Source organism: Arachis duranensis, chromosome 9, assembly GCF_000817695.3.
Source record: "Arachis duranensis cultivar V14167 chromosome 9, aradu.V14167.gnm2.J7QH, whole genome shotgun sequence".
Classification (NCBI taxonomy): Eukaryota; Viridiplantae; Streptophyta; class Magnoliopsida; order Fabales; family Fabaceae; genus Arachis; species Arachis duranensis.
This window is the reverse complement of record NC_029780.3, coordinates 117830152-117854786: the sequence shown is the minus strand read 5'-3', so window position 1 is coordinate 117854786 and position 24635 is coordinate 117830152. Positions and strand designations below refer to the sequence as shown.

Genomic DNA, 24635 nt, shown 5'->3' with positions numbered 1-24635 from the left:
TAATTGTAGTAGCAATAATAGTGATGTTTCTAGCCCTTACAACTTATTTATGCGTTTCAAATGCTAAACCATAAACTTTCAAAACCCAAATCCTAAATATTCTTTTACTGTTTTAGCATACAACTTAGGATATATACACCCTTGCCTAAATATTTTGTCAGTTTCACTTTAATAATTAGTAATAATTAAGGTGTTTTACAGCTTCCTGTTTATTTTTTATTTTTATTTTTTATAGTTATAAGGCTTTACAACCTGTTTGTACTTTGTAGTGATTTTGAAATAGAATCTCAAAGAATGCTTACTGTAATATAAGTGGCCCACCAGTCAGGCCCTGTACACCAAAAATAGTTCGATTATGAGTGTCTACAGGCCTTAGTCACATGCTTCTGGGCTGAAATTTCTGTGCAACCAAGCTTTGACCAAAAATCAAGTAAACTATTTTGACCAAAAACCTAGACTAAACTATACACGATACACGATAGAATCCGCTTTGTCGTACATCTGAGTCTTAAGTATCCAACACAGACACGAGGGCATTATCGTCACTTTAGAAGCATCTTTACTGCTATCGTAATTCGTAAATAGCGGCCGAGACCATGGGCTGTCTTGATCACCCAAGAAGCCAATAGAAACCCTCATTCGTCCTTCTTAAAATTAAGTAATAATTTAAAAATTAAATGTCTTGGATAACAAATATGGTAATAAATTTAATGTTGATTTGTAAATATTTTAATTAACAATAAAAGATAACTAATTTAAAATAATCAAAATAACGATTAGCTATATTTTCCAATTTTAAGTTACGTTCGGTTCTTTGTTGGAATGAAATGTCGGTTAGGTGGCTAGATATACGTAACAACAAAATGTAAAATATCTAGATCTGGGCAAAAATTTGGCGAAAAGAGAGTACGGCCACGATTGTTGGTAGATCGGCAGGTGAAGCCACCTGCAAAAATATTCTGATGCTAAAATAAATATCCGTACGACGAGGCGATTAATCAGAATAAAAGAACGACGTATCTAAAGTAGGAGTAGGTCTTTTTCTCTTTATCTGTAGTTATTGGGTGGACCTTTTCGTTTGGGTTCCTATGTCTAGAAGCATCCATCAAGACTCTCACTGGGAGATGACTTCATAAAAAGTGACTTGGTTTGAGCGGGTCGGAGAATCCGTCGAATTCGAAAGTAAGTCGGGTGGATCTCCGACCCTTATTGGGTTGAATCAGAACAAGTTATTTTAGATAAGATACAAAATCAAGATCAATAAAATTGTGAAAAATCTTTAAATTGAATTCGTGATCATAGAATTATAATATGATTATTAATATCATAATCCAAAATTATAATAAAATAATCAAGCTCTAAAATAATTTTTGAGATTCGTGATATGCATCAATTTCGTTTCTTATTTTTTAATTGTATTATTTATGTCTCTGAGATTGAAAAAAAATTCTTAATTGGTCTCTTGTCTAATTTTTGGCTAATTAACTTATCATCGGAAATAACATGACACTGAGTTGCTATGCTAGAGTGTCTAATAGTTATATGACTTGGCAATCGAAATTCTTTGACATAGTTTGGTCCTTATCCCTCCTTTTAACCCTAATTGCAATAGCTATTCATCATGTTCTATTTCTTTTTTTTTTTTATCACCACTATTTGTACATCATCTCTATTTGTTGTTGCATAAGTGCAGACGTGCTACTATAATAGTTTGGATTAGGTCTACTTCATAGTGGTTCATACGCATGGATTGGTGCGCCATAGTATTGTTGAGTAGGCGAAGGTCCACTAAGAAACTGAGGTGATGGCTGATGAAAATTGGATGAATAATTTTGAGAAGGAATATGAAGTGTTTTCTCGACATGCTGACCAAGTGAAGATTAAACTTGCGACAGATTTATTAGCGAAATTGATGGCGCATATTGAGGTAAATGAGGTGCCCGCTGCTGTTGAACTAGATTAGGTGTTGGCTACTGTTTAAGTAGATCAGGTGCTGATTGATAGAATTGGGAATGAGGGCTCTGTTAATATTGTTGATGTGGGGTGCTCCTGGTTGAAGAAGTTGTTGAATTTGAGGCACTTAGTACTGTTGATTTGGAACCTCCTGAGGTATAACAAGTGGTGGTGGAGTAAAGTATGAGTCTTTATGAGAAACCGTTGGCATTTGGTTATGTGAAAATTGATTTGTAAGTTGAAATTGTAAATTGAATTAGGTTTCGCAAAGAAATCTTGCTCATTCTCTCGATGATTATAGTAGCTAACAATGAGTAGGGTGAAACGAACTCCAAATCACTTCACCATAATAACTTAACGAGTATTTGTGAACACAAAAGTTTTAAGCACAAAATGATTTACTTTCGAAAAAGATAAAAAAGACGAAGTAATGTTTTATTTTTGAAAGAAAGTTAAACATTTTAATTCTCTTATTAAAATGGGGTCGTTTTATTAGAGATTTAATACCAAAATTAATATGCCAATATTTTATATTGTTTATTATGATAGTCATTTATTAAGTCAGCACTATGTATCATTTATTAGTAGTAAATTAATTAACCAAAAATTAGACCAGAGAGAAACTAAATATATTTTTTACAAATTTCAAAAACATAAATAATATAATTGAGAAGTCAAAGAACGAAATTAATGGATTTTACAAATTTCAGAAGTTTAACTCTACAAAATTTCAATGCCGCTTTCGATAGTAAAACTATATTATAATATTGTTTATTAATACCAGAATCGAAGGCCCAAAAGATAATAGTAAACGAATAAATAAATAAGTAAAAAAACGAAGGAGAGATACGAAAGCGAATTACAATAAATAAATAAAAAATAAATAATATAATATCGGATTCGAAAGGAGATTAGAATATGGTTTTATAAGGAGGGTTGAGGTCCGCTACTACTGTTTCTCTCTCTATGTATCTATGTTTTGTTTCTCCCTCTTTCTCTCTCTCTTCTCAAGGTTCTCTTTGTCCCTTATCGTTTCTCACCTTCTCACTTTCTTCCCTATACGCACAATTTCTTCCTCCTCCTCACAAAAAACCACAACCATATTCAGACTCTGAAACCAGCACAACACACCACACCACTCTCTCTCTCCGCTGCAGAAGAACGAGGACTCTCTTTTTCGAAGGAGCTTAGGAATCTGCAACCATGGCTCTCTCCTCCGCACTCTCTCTACACGCTTCGATCTGAACCGCCGCCTCTTGAAGTTATATTATTCTTCCTTCTTTCTTTCTCTCTCTCTCTCCTTCCTCCTTGTGAAACACGAAGGCTTGGTTTGGTTTGGCTTTCTCTTTGTATATTCTGCGCCGTTTCTTTTGGCTTTTTCTGGTTTTGAGGCTCCGTTTTGTTGCCGTGGCGGAAGCCATAGACTAGATTGCTTTGCGCGGCGGCGATTTCGTTGCCGCGTGTGGTTTCTTGTCCGATCTGTGGACGGGGAAGCTTGCGAATCGGCCTTCTCTTTTATGTATTTGTTGCCCTCTGGGAACCCTAGATTCGTCGGCGGTGCTGTGAAATTTCTGTGGCGATTGTTTTTGTTTTGAATCTGGTGGTTTGAGGTTCTGTAGATTCGGGTTTGGTGCGGTGAATACGGTTTTCCGTTGGTTTTTGCGTTGGATGCCGATGCTATTGGGTTGATTTTTGATGCCTCCTGAACCGTTGCCTTGGGATCGGAAGGACTTCTTCAAGGAGAGGAAACACGAGAGGTCTGAGTCTCTGGGCTCCGTTGCCAGATGGAGAGATTCCTCTCACCACCGCGACTTCCACCGTTGGGGATCCGCCGAGTTCCGCAGACCTCCGGGTGAGTTTTACTTCTTCTGGTTTTTTCTATGCACTGCTGATATTTTCAACGAAATTTCTGATTATTTAGGTTTTTTATTTGGGGGGAAAAAAGAACTACCGGATTTGGGTTGTGTTTCTGAGTTTGGTTGAATCTTCTTTGCATAATAATAGTGAACCTTGTTCTGAATTTTGAAGATCTGGTTTTGTATTTACAAGAATTGTTACTATAAGGAGGTGGTGTATTCATTCGTTTGTTTCTTTTGGCATGAATTTCTGGTGCTTTCTTTTCCTTTATGTTAGAAAAAAAAACAATTATGATACTGGTTGTAAGAATATACTTTCCTTGTGTTGATTTTCCTTCTATTTTCCTTTCTTTGTTTAAATATTTTCTGAAGGTCATGGTAAGCAGGGCGGTTGGCACGTGTTTTCTGAAGATTCTGGTCATGGGTATGGGATTTCACGGTCAAGCAGTGAAAAGATGCTGGACGAAGATTGCCGGCCATCGGTGTCTCGTGGGGATGGAAAATATGGCCGGGGCAGTAGAGAAAATAGAGGGCCGTTTGGGCAGAGAGATTGGAGAGGACAGTCGTGGGAAACAACCAATGGTTCTATGAATTTACCAAGAAGGCCCCCGGATGTGAATAATGATCATAGGTCAGTTGACGACAACCTAACATATTCCGCTCATCCACATTCTGATTTTGTAAACACTTGGGATCCACACCACTTGAAAGACCGGCATGATAAGATTGGTGGTGCCAATGGGTTCGGAACAGGCGCAAGAAGTGATAGAGAAAATTCTCTGGCTTCAATTGACTGGAAGCCACTTAAATGGACCCGATCTGGAAGCTTGTCGTCGAGAGGCTCTGGTTTTAGCCACTCGAGTAGCTCAAGGAGCGCGGGAGGGGCAGATTCCCATGAAGCAAAGGCCGAGTTACATCCCAAAAACGCAACTGTTAATGAGTCACATTCAGGGGAAGCTGCTGTGTGTGTTACATCTTCTGCACCATGTGAAGATACAACTTCCAGAAAGAAGCCGAGGCTAAACTGGGGAGAGGGACTTGCAAAGTATGAGAAGAAAAAGGTTGAAGTGCCAGATGGAAGTGCCAACAAAGATGGACCTGTCTTGTCTAATGGTAGTATTGAACCTTGTGCTTTCCCCGGTTCCAGCTTAGTAGATAAAAGCCCAAAAGTTACAGGATTCTCAGACTGTGCATGTGCATCTCCTGCAACTCCATCTTCGGTTGCCTGCAGTTCCTCCCCAGGTATGCTGAGCCTATGCTGAGTCTCAATGTTGTTGCTTCTATCCTTTAAATCGTGCATGTCATAAATACCTTGATTTTATGTTGTTTGTCTTGTTATTTAGTATATTTGGTTGTATGGTACTCAGATAACCTGAGTCCATATTTGTTCACGTCAATATTCTATATTACCAACTGAATAGTTGAAATTTTAAAGCTGAATTGGGTAGCTTTGCCTCATTGATACTTCCTCTGATGTGTGCTTTTGTGAATTCTTTTGTACTTCAATGCTGATCTGGTATCCTCCTAATGTCCTAACTCTTTCTACTCAGGTTCTTTTTGTGTTAATGAATTTGTTGTTCTGCCAGTAGTCATGCATTGGCACTCATATGCTTGTTTTCTGTTTTATAAAGACAGGCAACACGGTTAGGACCTTTATTTTTTATTTATTTTTTTTGGTTGGTGAATTAAAATTCTGGATATCTGCAATGAACATATTTCTATTGTAGGATGGATTATCCAAGTTAGGAAGTCAGCACATTTGGAACAATTGAACACCTTTTACCCCTTGCCAAAACATTCTCAATTTGAAATGTGCTTTTCTTGGTTTTCTTCTTTGTTCATGCTATTTCTCCTATTGGTTTTATTTGTTTGCCAAGATCCTTTTACCTTCACTCAGTTGAGAAAAACTCATTAATGTCCTGGCCTTCTCTTTCAAATTTTCTGTAACCAGTCAAAGTATAGTTTAATTATAAGGTATAAAACCATACTATTTGTTTTCCCTTTTATAGTAATATATATTTGCTAAAATCTTAATTTTATGTTGTAGCAGGTGTGGATGATAAGTTATTTGGAAAACCTGCAAATGTAGACAATGATGTTAGTAATTTGACTTGTTCTCCTGTTCCTGGATCCCAAGACCATTTTCAGAGGTTTTCTTTTAATTTAGAGAAATTGGATATTGAATCCTTGAATAGTCTGAATTCTTCAATTATTGAGTTGATACAATCTGATGATACAAGTTATGTGAATTCTGGTCCAATGAGGTCCACTGCAATGAATAAGTTACTGATATGGAAAGCCGACATTTCAAAGGTATTGGAGACAACCGAATCTGAAATTGATTCACTTGAAAATGAACTGAAATCTCTAAGATCTGCATCTGGGGATAGAGGTTCATATCCAGCTGTTTTGGGCTCACAGATGGTTGGCAACAATGAAAATCCTTTTGAAGTACCTGTTGGTGTCTCTGATGAAGTTACTCGGCCAGAACCTTTGAAAATTCTTTCTTCTGACGACCCTGATGCTGAGAAATTGCCCCTTTTAACCAACTTAAATAGTATTCATGAGAATGGAAAGGAAGAGGACATTGATAGTCCTGGTTCAGCAACATCTAAATTAAGTGAGCCTCCGCCTTTGGTTAAAGCAGTTTCGTCAAGTGATACAAGGAGATATGATACCTTCTTGGAGGATGCCAATGCTGGTCAGTCTAATGGCATGAAATGCTTAATTCCCTGTACTACAAGGAAGTATCCTAGTAACTCTGCTTGCAGTGATGTCAATGCGTCTTCGGAAGTGCCAGATAGCATTATTACTGCCTCTGGTGCGAGCTTACGTTCTAGCACTGAGGATAGTTTATATAAGAAAATTATTTCTTCCAACAAAGAATTGGCAAAAAGTGCATGTGGAGTATTTGCTAAGTTATTGCCCGACGGATATACTAAAATTGATAAGGTAGGGGCCACCAGTGACTTGTGCTCTCAGACATCCATTATGGAGAAGTTTGCTGAGAAAAAGCAGTTTGCAAGATTTAAAGAGAGAGTTATCACACTTAAGTTCAAAGCCCTGCATCACCTGTGGAAGGAAGATATGCGGCTACTGTCTATAAAGAAATGCCGGCCAAAATATCACAAGAAACATGAACTAAGTGTGCGGTCTACCTTTAATGGTAATCAGAAGAACCGGTTCTCCATTCGATCTCGTTTTCCCTTACCTGGTATGAACTCTCTGTCTGTTCTTTTTTTGCGATTCATACACCAGCACTGTTGGCTCTTTATGCTTGATGTCTTTCTTGTTAGTCAATTTGGTTGTTAGTAGTCCACCTAATTTTGTCTGTGCTGAATTTTCTTGAGTTGTGCTGTTCAAGTTCATTAGGTTTTAGGGAGGGAGTGAGTGAGTCAGGTTAGATTTGTTATTTAGGTGTTGCTCAATGAGAATAAAAAAGAACAATGACATGATTATTCTAGTGTTGAATTATAAATTTGTTGTAATGCTTGTAATTTTAAAATCTTAGCCGACCCCACATAGTGGGATAAGGCTTTGTTGTTGTTGTTGTTGCTTGTAATTTTAAAATCTTGAAAGGAGCTAATTAGTTCCGTCCAGCACTTGGATGCTTCTTTTTTCCCCCCTCCTGTTTGGTTGGTTTGTTGCTGATTTTGCAGTTGGTATAGACATTTGTTTGTCTAGCATTTGTGGCTTATAATGTGATGGTGTTGTGTGAAATATTGGGTTTAATGGGATGATTTCTGGCTAGTTTAAGTGCTCTAATTTCCACTTATAGGATGGTCTTGTGCAAGTCATTACTTAATGTTTTACTATGGGTATCTATGGGATGCTCAGATGTGAATCCTGCATGGTGTTAAATTTCATTGTGTAACTATATTCTTGTTTTTGGCAGTGGTGCATAGTGCTTAGCTGCACTAGTTGTTTGTCAAATGTATGATAGGTTTAAATCATCACTTAGATGCTGCTGTTCTGTTTTATTGTGCTAAGTCTGAAATTTGAGCATTAATTGGCAGTTCCTATTTTTTCCTTTTAACAGAAGTTGTCTTTACATCCTTTTTTTAGTTTTTCTATTCACATGTTATATTTAGTAGTTGCTCGTTCTGTTCCTAAGTTACTCATCCCTTTTTAATAACTTTTTATCCTTCCCCAACTCTGCCAGCAGGAAATCATCTGAGCCTGGTTCCAACAGCCGAGGTGATTAATTTTACAAGAAAACTGCTCTCAGAACCTCAAGTTAAAATTCACAGGGATGCCCTGAAGATGCCAGCATTAGTCTTGGATGAGAAGATCCCAAAGTTCATATCTAGTAATGGGCTTGTCGAAGATCCATTGGCTATTGAGAAGGAAAAGGCTTTGATTAATCCTTGGACATCAGAAGAGAGAGAAATTTTCCTGGAAAAATTTGCTGTCTTTGGAAAAGATTTTCGGAAGATCGCTTCTTTCCTTGATCACAAGACAACTGCTGACTGTGTTGAGTTCTATTACAAAAATCATAAATCGGATTGTTTTGAAAAACTTAAGAAGCAGCAGAAGTTAGGGAAGTCATTTTTAGCCAAAACTGACTTGGTAGCATCGGGTAAAAAATGGAACCATGAAGCGAATACTGCTTCACTTGACATTTTGAGTGCTGCTTCAGTGATGGCTGATGGTTTTGCATGTAACAAGAAAATGCGTCCTGGGAACTTCCTTATGGGTGGATATGTTAATGTGAAAGCCTCAAGGGTTGATGATAGCATCAGAGAAAGATCAAGCAGCTTTGACATTCTTGGGGATGAGAGGGAGACTTTTGCTGATGTAATGGCTTCATCCGAGGCCATGAGTTTCTGTGGGACAAGTTCAGTTGAACCTGTAGAAGGTAGCCGAGATAGTAGGCTGATGCCTGATACTGCTGAGAATGTTGATGACGAGACTTGTTCAGATGAGAGCTGTGGTGAAATGGATCCTACTGATTGGACAGATGATGAAAAGGCAGCTTTTATACAAGCTGTATCATCTTTTGGTAGGGATTTTGTGAAGTTAGCGCGATGCATTGGAACAAGGTCCCCAGAACAATGCAAAGTTTTCTTCAGCAAGGCTCGAAAATGCCTCGGATTAGATCTCATGCGCCCTATGCCTGAAAATGTTGGATCACCAGCAAATGATGGTGCAAATGGTGGGGGTAGTGACACAGATGATGCTTGTGTTGTAGAGACAGGTTCAGTGGTTGGCACTGACAAGTCTGGCACTAAGACAGATGAGGACCTGCCTTCATCTGTCATAAACACCTACCATGATGAATCAGATCCTGTGGAAGCTAGGAACCTGGCAGCTGAATTAAATGAGCCTAAAGAGGAAGATGATACAGTAGTCGATCATGAAGATGCAAACTTGGTTAGCGATGGGGTTGTCTTGTACAATTCTGTTAAGTCTGGTTCAGTCAATGGGCAGGCTCCTATAGTTATGACAGAAAGCACAACAGTTGGAAAAGACAAAGCCATTAAATTCGGGGGTGCAGACTTGGTGTCTATTTCTGCCCTCGACACAACTGAACCATGTGAGAGGAGTTTGGCTGGTCAGGATAATGTAGTTACTGAAGTTTCTTCTGGGGTTCTTGGAAGTGGATTGGAGAGTCAAAGTGTTCCTTCAACTCAATGTCTTGATGATAGAGGGGATAAACTGGTGGCTGTTACAGCTGTTGGAATTGAACTGAAAAGCTCGGTTCAGGATTCATGTACTACTACAGTAAATGCTTCAGTCTCATCTGTGGGCAATTCTTGTTCAGGATTGAGTTTTGATACTGAAAGTAAGCATATGTCCCTTGGAAAGCCTGTCTCTGCATTATATGTTGAGGATCTTCATGCAACTGCAAATTCATTGTCACAAAATGCTTCTGTTTCAGCCGTTGTTCAATGTGAGAAAACAGCTACTCAGGATCAACTGTCCTGTACTACTGAGACTCCAGGTGGGAGAAATTTGCAGTGTCATAATCCCATCAGCAATGGTGACCATCAGCTTCCTGTGCCTGGGAATCGCGTGGATCGTGCCGACAGCATCCTCCATGGTTATCCTTTGCAAATGGCCATTAAGAAAGAAGTGAATGGAGATATAAAATGCAGCAGTTCAGCAAATGAGTTGCCCCTTCTATCCCGAAAAGATGAACAAGATGATCATTTCAAAGCAAGGTTAAGCTATTCGTCAGATTCGGAAAAAACATCCAGAAATGGTGATGTGAAATTATTTGGGAAGATATTAACCAATCCTTCATCCACACAGAAACCTAATTTGACCACCAAGTCATGTGAAGAAAATGGCATCCATCATCCCAAATCTAGCAGCAAGCTTTCAAGTTTGAAATATGCTGATGGAAATTTCAAGATGTTGAAGTTTGAACGAGACGACTGCAGTGAGTATCTTGGCCTTGAAAATGTCCCCTTGCGGAGCTATGGTTACTGGGATGGGAACCGAATACAGACTGGTCTCACATCATTGCCTGATTCTGCCATCCTGCTAGCAAAGTATCCAGCTGCCTTCAGTAATTATCCGTCTTCTTCAGCCAAATTGGAGCAGCAGTCGTTCCATGCATTTGGTAAGAATAATGAAAGGCACCTGAGTGGGGCTCCTGCTTTTACAGCTAGGGACATGAATGGCAGTAATGCTGTGATTGATTATCAGATGCTTAGAAGTAGGGATGGTTCTGTGGTTGATGTAAAGCACTGCCAAGACGTGTTCTCTGAGATGCCACGGAGAAATGGGTTTGAAGCAATCTCAAGTTTGCACCAGCAGCAGCAAGGCAGAGGAGTGGTGGGAATGAATAGTGGTGGTGTTGGAGGAACGGGGATTGTGGTTGGATCATGCAGCGGTGTCACGGATCCTGTGGCAGCCATAAAAATGCATTACTCTAATTCTGACAAGTATGGTGGTCAAGCTGGGAATAATATCAGCAGCAGAGAAGATGAATCTTGGGCTGGAGGGAAAGGGGACTTAGGGAGGTAGTAGATGATGTCAGCGGCAACTGTTTCTTTTTGCCGCTTCCTGTATAATAGTTTTTTTCTTCCTCCTTAATTTTTTTTTTAATTTGCTCAATCAATACAGTGTAGGGGCGGTTTAATGGTTCTGAAGCCCGTCTTTTTTTTGGTAAAATATTTAGGTGCTTTTTATGTAGCAGCTTTGTATTTGTTGTATTTGATGAAAATACAGAAATAATCCAAGGAAGTTAGGAGGGGCGATTGCCATTTGCCATCCCTGCTCATTCCCATCACTTGCCTCACTGGATGAAGCCTCGTTAGGTTTGGTGGGATGTACTAATTTATTATAGATGATAGATGGTACTTTGTAACTTTCATTAGGCCTCTTTTCTGAGGAAATAGAAATAGAGATCGAAGGTTTTGTTTTGTCTGAGAAATTCGTTGGCCCCTTAAGCTTTTTCAGCGCGAGTTGACATGAGATTTGCGTTTATGATTTTCCACCTGCACATTGCCTTGTAATGTGTCTTGCTTCCATCCCTGCCATGTAAATATTGTCCCCCTTTTTCCTGATTCTGTGGACTTTTGGTGTTTGAGTAGAGTTGCGCTATCAGTTCTGCAATCTACAGCTAATTTTAGAAAATATTCCAGTGTCGAGAAAATACGATCCAAACATTTGGTGGGAGACCATATGTTGTGGATAAACAACAATTTGGTTCAATATGTCAAATCTAAAAATATTTTTAACATAAAAATCATTTTGAATCATCATCAAACAAAAGCCTTCCTTTCTAGAATTCTAATCAGCAACTCTCTTGGTAACATGAGCAAATTTATCACAAATAGGCATAATATGACTAACATTATGCTTGGTTGATGGAGCTAGGGAAAATTGTGTAGATTACAGTAGACTTTCCTACTGGTGTTGCTGAGAATAATATTTGCATACTGTAACTCTAGCTAAAATTCACTTCTCACTAGTGACAAGATCTTCCTTCCACTCAATTTTGATTTTTGAGGTAAATAAATCTCTATCCTCCATGTTGAGGTGTCGTATCTATGCATTTCTTCAGAGCCTAAAGAACATATTTTTACATTCCTGAAAATTGTGCATGGAAAAAACACCCCCCATAAGCGGTTGTCTATTGCATAACGTCGGTTCGCTTGACCTAACTCTTTGTCTGGAGGATTGAAGGAAGGGGTGCAATGATTTCAATAACCTGCAAATACATATAACATGCAAGTTTTAAATTTGAAAATTGGTCAGAAATATAAATCTAGCTATATAAGTAAAAAACTTGCACAGCATGGAAAAATAGGCTTTCTTAAATTTTACAGATAACAATGCATAGAAATTAAAACTCACACATGAACTATAATCAGATAGAGAAGGAGTTAGCTCTCTGCTCTCAATCAATAACCTAAGAAATTGAACCCGATTTCTCATTTCTAAATGTCAAGTCATTAGGATGCTTGCTTTTTATTACCATCAAACTCATACCGATTGATATTTGATACTAAACTTTGCTTTACCTCATTAGTTACTGGGTGAGAGATAATCAATTGATGTGCATGCAAATAATAGCCACAATCTCCAGGAACTGGTTTGGTAGGCCTCTCATATCCCCTATGCAGACCAAGTAGCAACATTCAACTTGGATCAATCTATGGTTAGTTAAGATAGGGTGTTAAATGAATGAGAATATCCATAACAAATATAGATACAGCAGTTACCCATCAGCAGCAAATCTCTCATCGATGACATCACAATCTAAGCATTTAGGTTGCCCACCAACTGCATAAAGAGGATCACCTGCAAATAAAATCAGGGGCAAAGATAAATGGACATGGGAATATGAATATGTGCATGCCTTCAAAAGATATAGCTTTATTTATCATATTAGATTCAAGATGTTAAAAGATGCTAGAAATTTGCAGTCTACGTATATGCCTAGAAATGAGAATATGCAAATTTGTAGTATAGGTGCAACTCATGTTCATGTTCTAAAGCAACAGGTTTGTATGATAAAAGTTCAATTTCAATTAAGTGAAAAGTAAGCAGGCAATACAGCTAGGATGATCATAATCATATCCATATTATAAACAAGATAGAATACCAACTTCACAAACGTAAAAACCCATTAATCAAACCGCTAATAAATATTCACTACATTATCTATTTGACTTTACTTTCGACGCCAAGGATTTAAACTTTAAAGTGTAAAGCTTATTTTACAACTTTAATATTCATTAATGAAGTTTGAAGGCACATGTGAAAAAGTCACCACATATAAACTTCTAAAATAACCATTTTCAATCTTCACTTACTGCTATGTCCTTAAAACAAATCACACTTATGAAGCACGATAAATGACTTGGGTCTTAAAAATTACCTAACAGAGGATGCCCTATGAAAGAAAGATGAATGCGTATTTGATGTGGCCGTCCAGACTCAATCTGAACCTGTTAAATAATCCCGTTATAAGACTATAAGTGGAAGTTATAAGACCTTCCCTGTCATGATACACCAAATTGTTTCATATCATTGTGTTGCTCCTGGAAAATTTTAAGTCATTTCTCCAAAGGATTTAAATACAGTAACCACTCAGAGTTAGGCAACAACACTCTGAAGAGTGTAAAAGGAACGCTGAATGATCTGAATTTTTACATTCTATCTGATTGCCATCCTGTCACCAATGACATTCAGTTTGCATCTCTAACAATAATTGGTGGTAGTAGATAATATAATTACTTAATTATTTTCTTGTATTCTATTGCATGTCATGTTTTTACAGGAACAAAGGGTCATAAACATCAAATTCATCTACCTGGACCAATGTGTTGTTTCCTTGTACGCCTCTCTCAAGAACATTCACTATACTGAGGGCTGGTTTTCCTGGCTCAACAAAAACAATTATGCTTGAGAGGGGATTTCAAAAGTAACAGATGGGCAGTTTTATGAAGAAAATGAAACAAACATCGATGATAGGAAATCAAAAAGTCAATGCTTAGATGACAAATAGAAGAGAACAAAAGAAGCATATCTTTCCTTTTGAGATTCACTCATATTGAAACAGAAAAGGAAAAGAACACATAATGGTCAAAGATCAAAACAAACCTGATTCAGAAGCAACATACAACCCTGTAGCAACACCAGGATATTTCACTATTCCAATTGGTTGATTAATAATCACCTGTAAATAACAACAGCTTTTAAGAGTAGAATCCACAAAATATCTATTCTTTATTAATCTTTCATCTTTTATTCTATAATTTTTTTTCCCAATCCGGAGAGGGGAAGCAACCGAAAACCACTTATAAACAAATGTCTGTAAGAAAAAAAGTACGTCAGAATATTACCTTATCATTATCAACTATCCCACTCACAAGTGCACGGTATATCTTTGCAATCTTCCCATGCTCCTTGTTTGTATCTCTGCTTATGTAAATAACGAAATACAATTAGTTCAATATGTTAACTAAGCAAGAAATTATAACTTTCAAGTTTAAAAGTATGCTTAAACTACTTTTGTGTGCGTCTATTCTACTTAAGATAAACAATCCACTACCTTAACTAAATTTAAAGGATTTAACCAAAAAAAAAGGTTTTTCCTTAACCTTTTTCCTCCAATCTGAGAAGTTCCATCAGCAAAATAAGATGCAAGACGAGCTTTGGCCAGTTTTGTCTTTGCACATAATAATAATCCTATGACACAATCAATCAATCACAAAAGCATGAGAATGTGCTATGCGAGAGCTGTTTATAACATTAGAGGAAAATTAAAGAAGGATCAACTCATTCTTATATAACATCTATTGGTAGCATGTTGATATCACTACCACTTTAGTAAAGAGCCTTAAGCTTTACAAAGCTGATAATGAAGTTACTTATTTGCAATTTTTCATGGAGTTCCTAGGACTTACATCAGTTCAAGTATAACATTTTTCAAAGGAAAGTAACAGATACAAGAAAGTACTTTGACATTTCAACAGAAATATTTAGTCTAACCTGAAGTTCCCCTCCCTAGGCGATGTACTGGAACAGAATGAAGCCTTTGGTGTGCTTTAACAGTACTCTGCTTATTGGCTTCCCATTTAAGCTGCGTTAAAACTGTCCTTTGCTGGAAAAGACCCCCAGGCAGAACTTGCAAACCAGAAGGCTTATTTAGAGCAATCTGAATTTGTAATCAACACCCTTAAGAAAACAAATATTGAAGCCATTCTGACTAACTGTAAAAGTATGTTTTGGTATGCAGAAGCAAAACTTGTTCATGAATTAGCCTAAACTAGCACACAAGTATAATGTCACTTGTTCCTTATAATTAACATTCTAAAATCTGAAGCACAATTAGCAATGAAAATAATTTCATATTTTCAACTTGATGTAAATGATCAAAAGAAAACTGTTATAGGAGAGAAAGCAACCAGAGATATACATGATGTGCATGAAGTAACAGTTACCATGTCATCATCTTCATACAAGACTTCAAGAATGTATGGTGCATCAGGTTCCTTCCATGGAAGTCTATGATACACTAGCTTAGAGCCAACTCTAAACGTGAAGAAGTTGAAAAGTAAAATATTATGGAATAAAACTATGCAATAGAAATAGAAAGGAGACAAAGATCTAGCAAGGAACCTTAGGACTGCATCGGGATCTGTAACAACACTCCCATCAACTGTTATCTGTAGATGACATATATTGATTAATATGAATATGGGCCATTCAGATGATTCATTCCATGCAGTCAAGTATTTCAGATTTCTTCATGGTCAAACCTGCTTGTTTTTTATACGCTGCAACCAACTGCTAAACAGATCAGTACATGTTCGGGATCAAGCAACACACTTGTTTCAAAATAACCATTGAAACCAAAATGTTTCTTTAAGATAAGAAAGAAGTATATAATTTTTATTGAGAGGAAAAACACAAGACTACAAGAGAGGATGGCCAACATTCTTTGTAATAACAAAGAAAGCTCAGGCAAATGGCCCTCCAGTACCTCAGCAATCCAATAAATAAACTGTGCTAAACAAACCATGGAAGACTATTCCTAAACCAGAGCTGAGTTCAATGGCCTTATATAATTGGTCAGGTCTAATTTGTTTCACAACTATAACACCTATCAGCTCAATGCACTCCAATTTCCTCAGTTTTAGATAACATTTTAGTTACTGATATTTGGCTAAATCATGGATGATCCTTTCCCATGTCAACCTTTCTATAGGTCTCAAAGGAAGCAAACTATAGCTCCAAGTAAAATAATAATAAAAATTGTCTTAGTTGCCTTGTTTAGTGTTTCAAATTTAAAAATGTCATCTTTTTTATGAGAAGGGAATTGGGGTTAGGTCAAGGCATTGCTTACCCTTGTAATGGAGCTGAACTCTTGTACTTGCTGGAGTAGAACTGTATCAGTGTCAACCCTGAATTTGCAACACATATATATCATCGCATTCAGATGCAATAATAGCTCATAAGCAATGATTATACGCTTAATTTGAAAATGTGCAAATAAAAGTCAAACTTTTTGGAGAGAGAGAGAGAGAGGTTGACCGTCATCGGGGGGTGGAACGACGTCGTGGTAAATGAGGCCGTCGTTGAATTCGGGCCAGGGACATCCGAATTGGCGCGGCGGTGAAGGGTTCGCCGCCATTGATGGACGTGCTTTTCAAAAATTTACCCTTTATGAAGAATTAGGGTTATTGACACAAAATCGTATTAGCTGGAACCGAGTTTTAAATTTTTAAGGCCTATATAAACCACTCTTTTTAGTTTCTCTAAGTTACTCACCCTTTTGTTACTCTCTTCATCTCTTTCAGAAATTTCTTAGACAAAATGGTTAAAAGTTCGATGTCAACCCTAAACCCTAAGTCTTTCACCAAATGTGCGATCTTTCTCGCGTTTGAAGATCGGTATTCTCGAAGCGCTTCATGTTGAAAGTTCTAAAGAAATATCATAGATTTCCGACAGGATTCCAATGACAGTTGCACGTACGGTTCAATACAATACGTACCAAATTTAGTTTTGAAAAAAAATTAGGGTTCTTCACCAAACATAATAACTTGGTAAATATTTTTAAAATATATATATTTGTCAAGTTATACAATTCTTTACAAAAAATTGTTGGACAATCAAAATACTATGTGCGCACACTATGTATTTCTGTATATATACGAGCATTCTTTAATTTAGTTATAATTTATATTTTATATTTTATATAAATAGCTGAATAAATTTTTTTAACCCGTGAAAATTAATATGTTTTTAGGGTTAATTAATTTTGTAGCAAGTTACATAATTTATCTATAAAGTTGACCTTCATTTTTAAAGTGGAATAGTTTTTAAAGTTATTTTATTATGCAAAAAAATTACTGTTAACAAAATAATTAATTAAATATATAAAAATCTCTCATTCCAACCACATTAATTATTTTTATACAATTGAAAACAAGGAACTTTCTGAGTTCATTTTCCAACAAGCATTGAATAATCCCCAACAACTATGGTAGAATAGTCAAAGTTTGCATGTGCTTCACGCCTCACTCAGCTGCAAAATTGCGTCACTCCAAGGAATGATGTTATATCAAGTATGCGAAATGATTCATCAAATTTTCTTGCCATGAAAGTTTGTCACAACTTTTCTTAAGCAGTCAAATTGATTTGGGAACAAGTTTGTCATAAAAATGTGCATTATGACAAATAGTGTTACCATCATTACTAAATAAAATAGTGAGTACTAACAAACAAGATTGCAAACTTTCACATTCGGAGGATATCCATCTTGCCAACTCACAATTGTATATGAGCATTGACAATGAATCAATGGAAAATGCATACAAATCCAAGTACACAGTAAGTTCTGTAGTTGCATTATGTTTAATATTTATGCCTTGGAATGCTCCAAAATTGGGCACAAAAGCAAATAGAGACACTATAAATGACAAAACATGTCAATACTTTTATTTTTCTTATCTGCCAACTATGGCATTCATAGTCAAGATGGAAGCACAGAATGAAGGGTAACAAAAAATACACACTCAGATAACAAAGAGAACTGCAAGGCAGAACTCAGATAACAAATTAATCATCAACAAAATACATCAGTTGATGATGGTCCAGCAAGCTGAAGAGACACTGCATTCCAATCCATTGTTTCACCACAGTGCCTCTCTTTTGTTTTAACAATCTGTAACTTGTCCGAAGCCGAAGCCGAAGCCGAAGCCAAAGCCGAAGCTGAAGCTGAGGCAGAAGTAGATGCGACATCAGAGGTATCTGGTATAGATAGTTTTCTTGCAGCGATTGCCTTCAACCTGTACCTCTCTGCCCTTGATCCAATCACTTGGCCCAACACAGATGCTGCAATAGTAAACGCCATAGCCGATTTGGGCATCAGGACAGACTTCCTTAGCATCGCTATGAATGGAACAGCTGCATGGACGGCTGCAAACCATGAGGGTGAAAATTTCTTTGTATGCTCTCTCCATACACCCAAGGGAACATTAGCAGCCATTCCTAGCATCCCAATTGCAAGAACTTTTGTGGGTAGGGACTGAGGGCGAAGGTTCTTTGCAAATGCGGTGCGCGCTAGAGCTGCCCGAGCAGCAACTACTGCTGGCGGGCACTTGTATTTCATCCCTGGAGGAAGTTGTACAACCTTTGCGACAAGTGGGAGGACGTTACTAACTGCTCGGTATGACTTTGCAATTGGACAATTACCATTTTGCAGCCAATCATTGCCTGTTGCCTCATGGTGTGAACCATCCTGATTCACGAAAACACAGATTACGAACATTGCAAAAGTAATTCCAATGATTTATAAGAGGCTAGAACAGCAAGTTGGATACGCCATATACCTGTGAAGAAGGCTCATTTTTTGATGATTTGGATTTTCTTTTCTGGTTGTTCCATTTCTCAGAAAATGCATCAAAACCAAAAGCCCCACCAAATCCAAATGATGACAGACTAATGGTAGCAGCCTTTGCAGCCAAAGGATTGAATTGGGATGAGGGAGCCTCAGGCTTCACTTTCTCTGTACGCCGAAAAGATCTCTCAGATAGGGGGACAACACCATCACTTCCATGGAAAAGCCTAAACGCCAAATCAAAATTGGGACCATCTTCAAAAATTGGACCTTTAGCTTCACGCACCTATGTATGAACAAAATGTTAAGTAACTTCGCTGATTACTATCAAACATAATGACAGAACAGTAACAGGTAAATGGTGTGATTACAGCAATAAGTTACAGCTCCACAAACAACAGATGATTTCCTATGATATTATATGGAAGAAAAGAGAAATAGGGATTAAAAGAAAGAAAAATCGCACAGTCTGTTTCGTGACACAGAAGCTTAAGCTTACAATACACATGTTTATGGCAGATGATTTCCTATGATATTATATGGAAGAAAAGAGAAATAGGGATTAAAAGAAAGAAAAATTGCATAGTCTGTTTCGTGACACAGAAGCTTAAGCTTACAATACACATGTTTATGGCCTGAACGGTAGATAAATCCAAGAAGTAATAACAAGACATAATAGACATCACTCCCAATCTTAATAAGTATGCAAGAAGGCAGCAACACCCGTGTATGAAAGCTTGTGAAAGATACAATGAGAATCACGACGTCTCAAAGGGAAAACTTACAGGCATGGAGAAAGCCAAAGGAGAAGAAAATGAGAAGTTAGTAGGTTCATTGATGTTCCTCAAGAATGGGCACCTAAGAATAGAGTCCTCATTTATGTCTCTTGAAGAGAAATCCATTGTTTTGCTTCGAATTTAGGCTGCAAAAGCACAAAAGGCATAAATAAGAAGAAATACGTCATGAATTATCAGCAATAGATATTACTGTTGAAGATTCAGTTATTCAATGTGAAATTAACAAGTTAACACTACATGGTTGAAGAAATCAGAGACTAAATCTCTCAAATCACATAGAGGCCAAAACCAAAAAGATAGGCACACAAACCACAACTCAAGCAAGTCCAGATCATGATTTGAAACCTAATAGTTGAATAGTTAATACTGATTCCATATGATATCGGGAAGCAAAACTAAATTACCAGAGTTTTAAAGAGAAAACATTTGCAAACTAAATAAAAATTCAATTGTAGAGATAAACATCATTGAGTGACTAGATATTTAAATCAAGTTGAGCATTTCCAAATTTTATCACCACAAAACAGATTCAGTTATCTCAGATCTTCTGCATCCACAGAAGTCAACTCAAGGGACAATTCCAATGAAACTTCTGGATTCAACCCCAACACCACAGCCCATTTCAAATAACACAAACCCAATCTCCAAATTTTCCCTATTAAACTCAAAACAATTGAAAAAATCGTAACTTTTTCAACAATAACGGTTAAAATCAAAACCTTGAACCAAAATCAAAACTAATTCGTTGCACGAGTAAAAAGGGCGAACCAACCCAAACGAAAATATGCCAAATTCAATCCACGCCTTAGACCCAGAGAATGAACAACCACCAACAGCATAAAAATACAGAAAAATCAAAATTTTTAAATTAAAAAAATTGCATATGATATCTTTCAGGGGTTCCAATAAGGCAAATGAAAATAAAAAGTGTAGATGAGTAAATGTGTACCTTTCAGAACTTGCAAGAGGCACACGCCAAGCAGAGCGAGAAGCTAGAGAGAGAGAAAAACAGCGAAGAAAGGAATCAAGGAATGGAAACGTGGGTTAGGTGAAAGGTGGATGCTTTTGCTATCAACTATACACCAAAAGAGAAAGGAAGGAAGAAGAAGAACGTGCTTTTTTTCTTCTCTCTCTTAATTTTCATTTAATGATATTATTGAAAACAGAAATGTATTAGTTAAAGTCAAATATGGCTGTGACATGCACACGCCAAATCCCATAGTTGAATATTTATTTATTATTTATAAAATTTCGGTTTCAAATTTTGTTATGACATTTTCAGTTGGTCTTTTTAATTGATTTGGGTTTGATTTTTTCAGTTGGTGGTTAGTTTCAGGGTTGGCTGTAGTTGGAGGTGAAGTTGGAATTGGCAATCCTTTTGGAAGTTGTGTCCAAGTGAAAATCCATTATTATCCCCTTATCCTTTTTTCCTAAGTAACCATTTCTGAAGAGTAAAGACTCCATATGAGATATCCAAAGTAATTTCGGTAACTAAATTCAATTAAAATGCTACAAGTTTAGCAAAAATAAAATGTGCGTGTCCATCATGTGATTTTTTATTTTTGTGTTTTGTTAGCACATAAATTTTAAAGTTTGCAATGATACATAATTAAACTTAGAATTTGGATTTTTTAAGGTAAAAAAGTTGATAAAATGATAAAGTAAAAAATTAATTATTATTGATTTTGGAATTTTTATAAAATGTATATTACACTATCTTAATTTAAGAGTGATTTTTTCATTTTATCTATTTTTTTATTTTATTTACTTTTTTATTTTAGAATATTTTGATCTATAAATTTATGGCTATAGCACAAAAACAGTAGCATATAGTACAAATATTTATTTGATATAGCATAGAAAATTTTCTGTGTTATATATCAAATTTTTTTGTATTTTACACTAAAATTTTTGTATTGTATGTCAAAATTTATGTTTTTAATATCTTTGTTGAACATATATAGGAGGAGAAGAAGAAGATAATCATAACGATGATAATGAAAGAGAATGGAGAGGAAGAAGAAGAAAGGCGTGGTGGCAACGACGACGAAAAAAAGGAGGAGGAGGCAATGGTGGCAGCTACGACGATGACAGCGGCGACTACGACAACGACGGCGGCAATAGCGACAACGACAACAACACTGAAAAAAGAAGTGTCTAGAAGAAGAAGAAGATCATAAAAAAAGAGAAAGAAGAAGAGGAAGAGGAAGAGAAAGAAAAATTAGTAAAACTAATAACATATACAATAGAAAGAAAAAGAAGTGCCCGACAAACTTGGTTGGATACTTAATTTAAAAAAGTTTAGACATCTAGTTTTATTTTTATTTTTTAGTATGTTGATATTTTATTTAATGATAAAATACAAATTGGTTATTTTTAATTAAATAAAATATTTAAATATTTTTATTAATTATTAATAAAAAAAGTATTGTTAAACTTATTTTAAGAATATATGTAAAAAAAAGATAAATCACATAAACAAATTGAATGACTTTCGTTTTTACACGAATGTCTTAAATTCAAACCACTTATATGTATGTCTCGTTCTGGCAATAAAACTATGTAAATCGAAGCAATTTAATTTGATTTACAGTGATTCTATGTAAATCGAATTCATTATGTTCAATTTACTGAGGAGGAGCATTAAATCGAAACAAGTTATTTCAATTTATTGCATTTGATAAACCTAAGTAAATTGAATCTAATTAATTTTATTTACTAATACACGTATGCAGTTGGTTAAATCGAATTCATTTAATTCGATTTACTGATGAGTATGTGTTATATAAATAGGATCAAAACGTGAAGTGTCCATTAGAGTGAAACTCACAATGGCTAGTGAAGATAATCTTTTAGTTCTAGTGCACTACAAAGGGACGATTAAAAAAATGTGAGAAGAAATAAAATTTATTGATAAGGATCTGTTGAGTGTCTTTATCGAACATTTTACGAGTTTTGTTGAATTTTAAAATACTATACTCCAGAAATTGGGATTTCATGGAATAAAAAAGGTAGAGAAGTTATTTTATAGAATTTGATTTCTGTTGTTCGCGATGGTGTGAAGTACGACTCCTTTGTATTAGACAGTAGTGATGATTTGCAAGTTTTACTTCATTGTCATCGTCAGTTTTCTGAGGTGAGAACCCATGAACCATTGGCCAAGTTTGGGGATGTGGTCTCTAGTTCAAGAGGATCGAATCAGAATCATCAATTAATAGCAATGGCAGCAGCCTTTAGTTCAACCCTGTTTTTGCGACTTCATCTGTGCCTGTAATAGCATCTGCGACAGTTTTGGTGGCAACTCCATCCTTCGCAACTGATCTAATCCATGATGACAATGGAGAAATATGTGATAATCGATTTTTTGGCTAACTTGCTATTGCGATGGCAGATACTCCTGTTATGATCCTGGTTTCTTGGGAGGTTGGAGAACCAGATGCCATGGAATATGTACTGCGGGATGACGATGATATGGAACCTGCCATGATCGATGAGGATAACGATGATGATATATGGAGGAGAATTCTTGTTGGGGATGGTAGAGCATCGAGCTCGGGAACTCAGCAGTACTCCAGCACTTTTCGACTTTAGACTTGGAAGCCATCAAACATCATGGGTTTCCGGATGTAGAATCTGGATTCGAGGCCAGAGATTCACAAGATACAGCAGGTCTAGCTGAGTTTCAAGTTGGTCAAAAGTTTCAGAATAAAGAGAAAGTCGTCTTATGTGTGAAGACTTATAGCATCCGCCATGGGGTTTAGTACAGAGTGCTGGAATCGAATCATGTCAAGTACTATAGAAAGTGTAAGGAGTTTGGAAACAGTTGCCAATGATTGATTCAGATCACTCTTTGCCAGCGAAAGGGTATTTGGGAGGTAAGACGATAATAGACCTCATACATGTCTGGCCACGTCAATCTCTGGTGATTACAGGAAGCTTGATTATCATGTGATATCTTCTTTCATCCTTCCTACGATCATAGTTGATGCAGTTGTGTCAATCAAGGTACTGCAGAATGCAACAGAGACACATTTTGAATTTAGACCGACTTATAGGAAGGTTTGATTGGTTAAGCAGAAGGTCATTGCGCAGATTTATGGGGATTGGAAATAGGCCTACAATGAGTTGCCAATATGGGTATTAGGTGGGAATAGTATTTTCACCAACTTGGAGGCCGAGTTAACGAGTCATCAGCATATTTCCACTGATTTTTTTGGTCGTTCCTGCCGTGCTTCGAGGCATTCAGGTATTGTAAACCATTGGTTAGTATTGATGAGGCCCATTTGTATGGTAAATATGGGGAATATTGCTAGTCGCAGTTGCTCGGGATGAAGATTCTAATATCATTGCTATTGTCTTCAACCTTATAGAGGGTGAAAATAGGGAGTCATAGTCATTTATTTTTTGTCTCACCTACGACAGCACGTGACTCATCAGTCCAGCATTCTTGTGCTATCAAATAGGCATAACAGAATCACGGCCACCTTGAAAGCTTCTAATGGTGGATGGCTTCCTCCTCCTACTTATTGTGTATTATGTGTTAGGCACGTTGCAACAAATTTTATGCTAAGTTTCAAGGGAAAGGATGTAAGGAGGTTTCTAGTCAACGTTGCTTACGCAAATACTGAGGTTGAGTTTGATTCTTGGTTTGACATCCTCCGATTTGAAGACCTAGCAATGTGTGACTAGGCCAATAGGATAGAGTATGATAAATGGACTCAGCATCGGGACGAGGATCGTAGATTCGGTCATACGACGACAAATATATCCGGGTGTTTTAATTCCGTACTCGATCAAAGGTGTCAGGAACCTTCCAGTTTGTTCCTTGGTGAAGTCCACTTATGGGAGGTTGGCGAAGTTCTTTGTTCGCAAGGGAAGAGAGGCTGAGCCACAGTTGGGAATAGGGCAGCAATTTAGTCAGTCACTAATGAAAGAAATAGAGGCAAATCTTAAGGCATCAAGGTGTTTCACAATAACCTTATATGATAGAGATAATTATGAGTTTAACATAGGAGTGTAAGTTAACGAACCGGACTGAAAATACTGCAAAACCGAACCGTAGATTACAACAACCGAATAAAAAAACTGAAAAATCGTTTTTTTTTTCGAACTAAACCGATTGTTTTGGTTCAGTTTTCGGTTGGCTTGTTGGAAACCGAGCCAAACCGACCCAAACCGAGAAAGATGTTCCATAGTGATTCTTTTTACTGATTTGCCCTTAGT

General features: G+C 36.8%; 3 protein-coding genes across 6 annotated transcripts; 1 reads left to right on the top strand and 2 right to left on the bottom strand.

Annotated features, from left to right (window-relative positions):
* Positions 1-2930: 2930 nt before the first annotated feature.
* On the top strand, positions 2931-11193 carry LOC107467909 (uncharacterized). Of its 4 annotated transcripts, none has more exons than XM_016087132.3 (4): positions 2931-3805; positions 4182-5051; positions 5860-7023; positions 7972-11193. In XM_016087132.3, the coding sequence occupies exons 1-4, from the start codon at positions 3649-3651 to the stop codon at positions 10782-10784; spliced, it is 5004 nt and encodes a 1667-aa protein (XP_015942618.1). In that variant the 5' UTR covers positions 2931-3648; the 3' UTR covers positions 10785-11193. The 4 variants fall into 4 exon arrangements, with proteins under 4 accessions (XP_015942618.1, XP_015942619.1, XP_015942617.1 ...); XM_016087133.3 differs by having other exon boundaries at positions 5857-7023; positions 7975-11193; XM_016087131.3 differs by having other exon boundaries at positions 5857-7023.
* A 285-nt stretch (positions 11194-11478) lies between these two features.
* LOC107467911 (RNA pseudouridine synthase 5) lies at positions 11479-16846 on the bottom strand. The gene is made up of 14 exons (XM_021131610.2): positions 16308-16846; positions 16120-16177; positions 15533-15560; positions 15393-15439; positions 15215-15305; positions 14763-14928; positions 14372-14459; positions 14114-14189; positions 13872-13947; positions 13582-13649; positions 13147-13216; positions 12488-12566; positions 12287-12380; positions 11479-11973 (listed from the first exon to the last, which is right to left on the bottom strand). Exons 1-14 carry the CDS (start codon positions 16405-16407, stop codon positions 11923-11925), a joined length of 1092 nt encoding a protein of 363 aa, XP_020987269.1. The 5' UTR covers positions 16408-16846; the 3' UTR covers positions 11479-11922.
* Positions 16847-17488: 642 nt separating this feature from the next.
* LOC107467932 (uncharacterized) lies at positions 17489-20551 on the bottom strand. The gene is made up of 4 exons (XM_016087157.3): positions 20362-20551; positions 19401-19537; positions 18608-18901; positions 17489-18516 (listed from the first exon to the last, which is right to left on the bottom strand). The coding sequence occupies exons 2-4, from the start codon at positions 19515-19517 to the stop codon at positions 17842-17844; spliced, it is 1086 nt and encodes a 361-aa protein (XP_015942643.1). The 5' UTR covers positions 19518-19537; positions 20362-20551; the 3' UTR covers positions 17489-17841.
* Between the last annotated feature and the right edge of the window lie 4084 nt (positions 20552-24635).